This window comes from Priapulus caudatus, unplaced genomic scaffold (genome assembly GCF_000485595.1).
Source record: "Priapulus caudatus unplaced genomic scaffold, Priapulus_caudatus-5.0.1 Scaffold1669, whole genome shotgun sequence".
NCBI lineage: Eukaryota > Metazoa > Priapulida > Priapulimorpha > Priapulimorphida > Priapulidae > Priapulus > Priapulus caudatus.
In genome coordinates this window covers 41,048-44,018 of record NW_014578730.1, presented here as the reverse complement: position 1 = coordinate 44,018, position 2,971 = coordinate 41,048, and the positions used below count along the sequence as shown (strand labels likewise).

At 52.1% G+C, this 2,971-nt stretch overlaps 1 protein-coding gene across 1 annotated transcript in view; it reads left to right on the top strand.

Annotated features, from left to right (window-relative positions):
* LOC106817294 (GPI transamidase component PIG-S-like) overlaps window positions 1-2,003 on the top strand; it is a gene marked incomplete in the record, with an annotated part of 7,434 nt that extends 5,431 nt beyond the window's left edge. Inside the window, 3 exon segments of the mRNA XM_014821956.1 lie at window positions 598-744; window positions 1,435-1,556; window positions 1,821-2,003. Coding sequence (XP_014677442.1) covers window positions 598-744; window positions 1,435-1,556; window positions 1,821-2,003 — 452 coding nt within the window.
* Window positions 2,004-2,971: the final 968 nt, after the last annotated feature.

Sequence of the window (2,971 nt, the reverse complement as noted above, 5' to 3'; positions counted from 1 at the left end):
GGCACGGACGGGGTTCAACGGCCTTCAACGAGGACCGACGCGCGGTGGCGAGGGCGAGAGAGACGGATAAAAAGGGAGGGTTTGAGTGAGTTCGGGAGAGACGCCGACGTATTGCTGACGGGTATGTGTACATCGTTTTATCTGTGCTTATAATAAATCTATATCAGTACTGTTTGCCGTTTACTTCACTCGTTGCGTCTACTATCTACGAGCTACCGTCGACGAGCGTATACATTCAACGCTACATTAGCAACGAACTCCAACGGCCATTTTTGGTGGTGCTGAAGCAGCGCCAGTCAGCGGGGTGGTCCCAAGCATTCGTAATAGAATGTTCTATAGCCCTGCGACAACTGTACATGGGCTATAGTACTAGAGCTATTACTTAGTATACACACCATATTTATGCCGTGTTCTGTAACGGCTCCGGATGATCATATGAGCTAGCTTGGATCTATTTTTATAGCTCTGATTTTTCATCTGAATGTGGAACCGGTATGCAATATTAAAGTTAGAAATGTCATGGATTCATCAGATGTCACAATTTTTTTTAACATAGGAGGAACGTGAATTCAATGCGATGTATCCTTCGTGTTTCAGAACTCGAAAATGGCCTTGCAGCGTTGACGGTGATGAGCGATAATGGGAGATATTCGTTGTTCCTCCTGCCGGCTTCAAGCAAGCTCCTCAACCACGACCTTCATCTGAGTGGTTTCAGATACATGTTCGCAAAGTGCAATAGGGAAGGTAAGGGACGTGTATAGTGGTAGTGTCTGACTTCCTCTTCTCTTCTTAGTTCCTTCTCCCCTCACGGAGAATAGCGCTGGAAATCAAATTTCTCCATGACGTTCTATCTTTGGCAGCTCTTTCGGCCTCGTTCCATGTTTTAAACCCTAATGTAATCCTTTCTTTCTCCACTGTCCTTCGCCATATTTCCCTTGGTCTTTCCTTTTTCCTCTTCCCCTGTAGTGACAGTAGGGTGACGGTAATGTCGTAGAGTCGTTGTCTGTGGTCAGTGTACTGTCTCTCATTGACTGTATCTGCCTTTACACAACTTTACTGTTTTGGTAAATTATTACAGGGGTAATTTACTGTATCTGTATTGCACTGTATCTGTATTGATTGTACTGCCATCAATTTGTTATAGTTCTAGCATAATTAATGTTCAATCATGGAAAGGCTGTGTATGCGTGCGTGTTTGTGCGTGTGTACGTGCCTGCGTGGGTGCATGCAATGCGGACATGCATGTCTGTGCGTGTGTACGTGCATGCGTGTCTGTGCGTGTGTACGTGCGTGCGTATCTGTGCATGTATGGGTGTGTCCATACCTGTGTGGACCTTATGCCATTCGCCACGTAGTCTTTGGCGATTCTATTAAATTCAGTCATCGAATGTAGACTATATATTCATTACAAGTCTGGCGTTATCTGCTGTGCAGACTGGCATGGCTTGGTGACGCCTGTGACGGATGTCCTCCGTCAACTGCTGGTGAGCGAGAAGGCCGTGCAGGGGGCGCTGCATGCTGCCGCTGCAGCGAGCAAGGCCAACAGAAGCTTGGAGGTAGGACGATGCAGCGGTCACGGCTAGATCGCACGAAACCAATGTTACACATCGAATACATAATAAAACACATTTTATACATATATATATAGATGTATCGTAATAATATGTTTTCATACTGTCATATTACTTTATTATAAAAATTTACAGGTTTGTTTATTTTCATAACGCGTTCCCGATTGCACTCCTGTATCTTGTTTTGTCGTCGTCCCGTCTCCGCCTCGTCCTGTCAGTGAGAGACGTTTGCTTGTTTTCATTCCGCAGCAGGACAAGGCGAGCATGCGCGCCGTGAGATCGTCGCCGCAGTACGACGTCGTGCTCTCGTTGCTCAACCCGCGTCCCGACCTTGTCAACGCCATCTGGGAGCCCTCGCACGGTAAGCCGACCTCGTCAGCGCCCTCTATGAACCGTCGCACGGTAAGCCGACCTCGTCAGCGCCCTCTATAAGAGAGAAGATGAGGTGGCGTGCCGGGCGGTGCAGCAGGGCGTAACGCATATGAAAAAATGAACATATATCCGACACGCGCCGATTGAGGTGGCGGTGCGGGCGGCAGCAGCGGGCGTACGACCTGCTAGACTAATCGCGATCCTCCGTACGTCGCGCCGTAGGTTGAGGTGGCGGTCGGGCGGTGCAGCGGGCGTACGACCTGCTAGACTAATCGCGATCTCTCCGTATCGTCGCGCGCTAGTAGGTTTGAGGTGGCGGTGCGGGCGGGTGCACGGGCGTACGACCTGCTAGACTAATCCGATCTCTCCGTATCGTCGCGCGGTAGGTTTGAGGTGGCGGTGCGGGCGGTGCAGCGGGTGTACGACTGCTAGACTAAATCGCAGATCTGCTGCCGTATCGTGCGCGCGCGAGTAGGTTGAGGTGGCGGTGCGGGCGGTGCAGCGGGCGTACGACCTGCTAGACTAATCGCGATCTCTCCGTATCGTCGCGCGCGTAGGTTGAGGTGGCGGTGCGGGCGGTGCAGCGGGCGTACGACCTGCTAGACTAATCGCGATCTCTCCGTATCGTTCGCAGCGGCGAGTAGGTTGAGGTGGCAGTGCGGAGCCGTGGGGGCACGGCAGTACGACCTGGCTAGACTAATCGCGATCTCTCCGTATGTCGCGCGCGTAGGTGAGGTGGCGGTGCGGGCGTGCAGCGGCGTACGACCTGCTCGCGCAGGTGGTGAGCTACAGAAGATTCGTCACGTCGCCGGACCGGCGCTGGTGCTGCCGAGCAGGACGTTCTTCGAAGCACCCGTCGCTGCTCGCGCCTCCTCTTACTTCCTCCGACGATCAAAAAGTATGTGCCGTCGTATTGTCTGGCGTGAGTCTGTACTGCGTAGCGTAGCTGTGCAGCGCTGCTGTGGCAGAGAGAGAGAGAGCAGAAAGAGAGGAGAAGAGAGAGAGAGAGAGAGAGAGAAGAAGAGAGA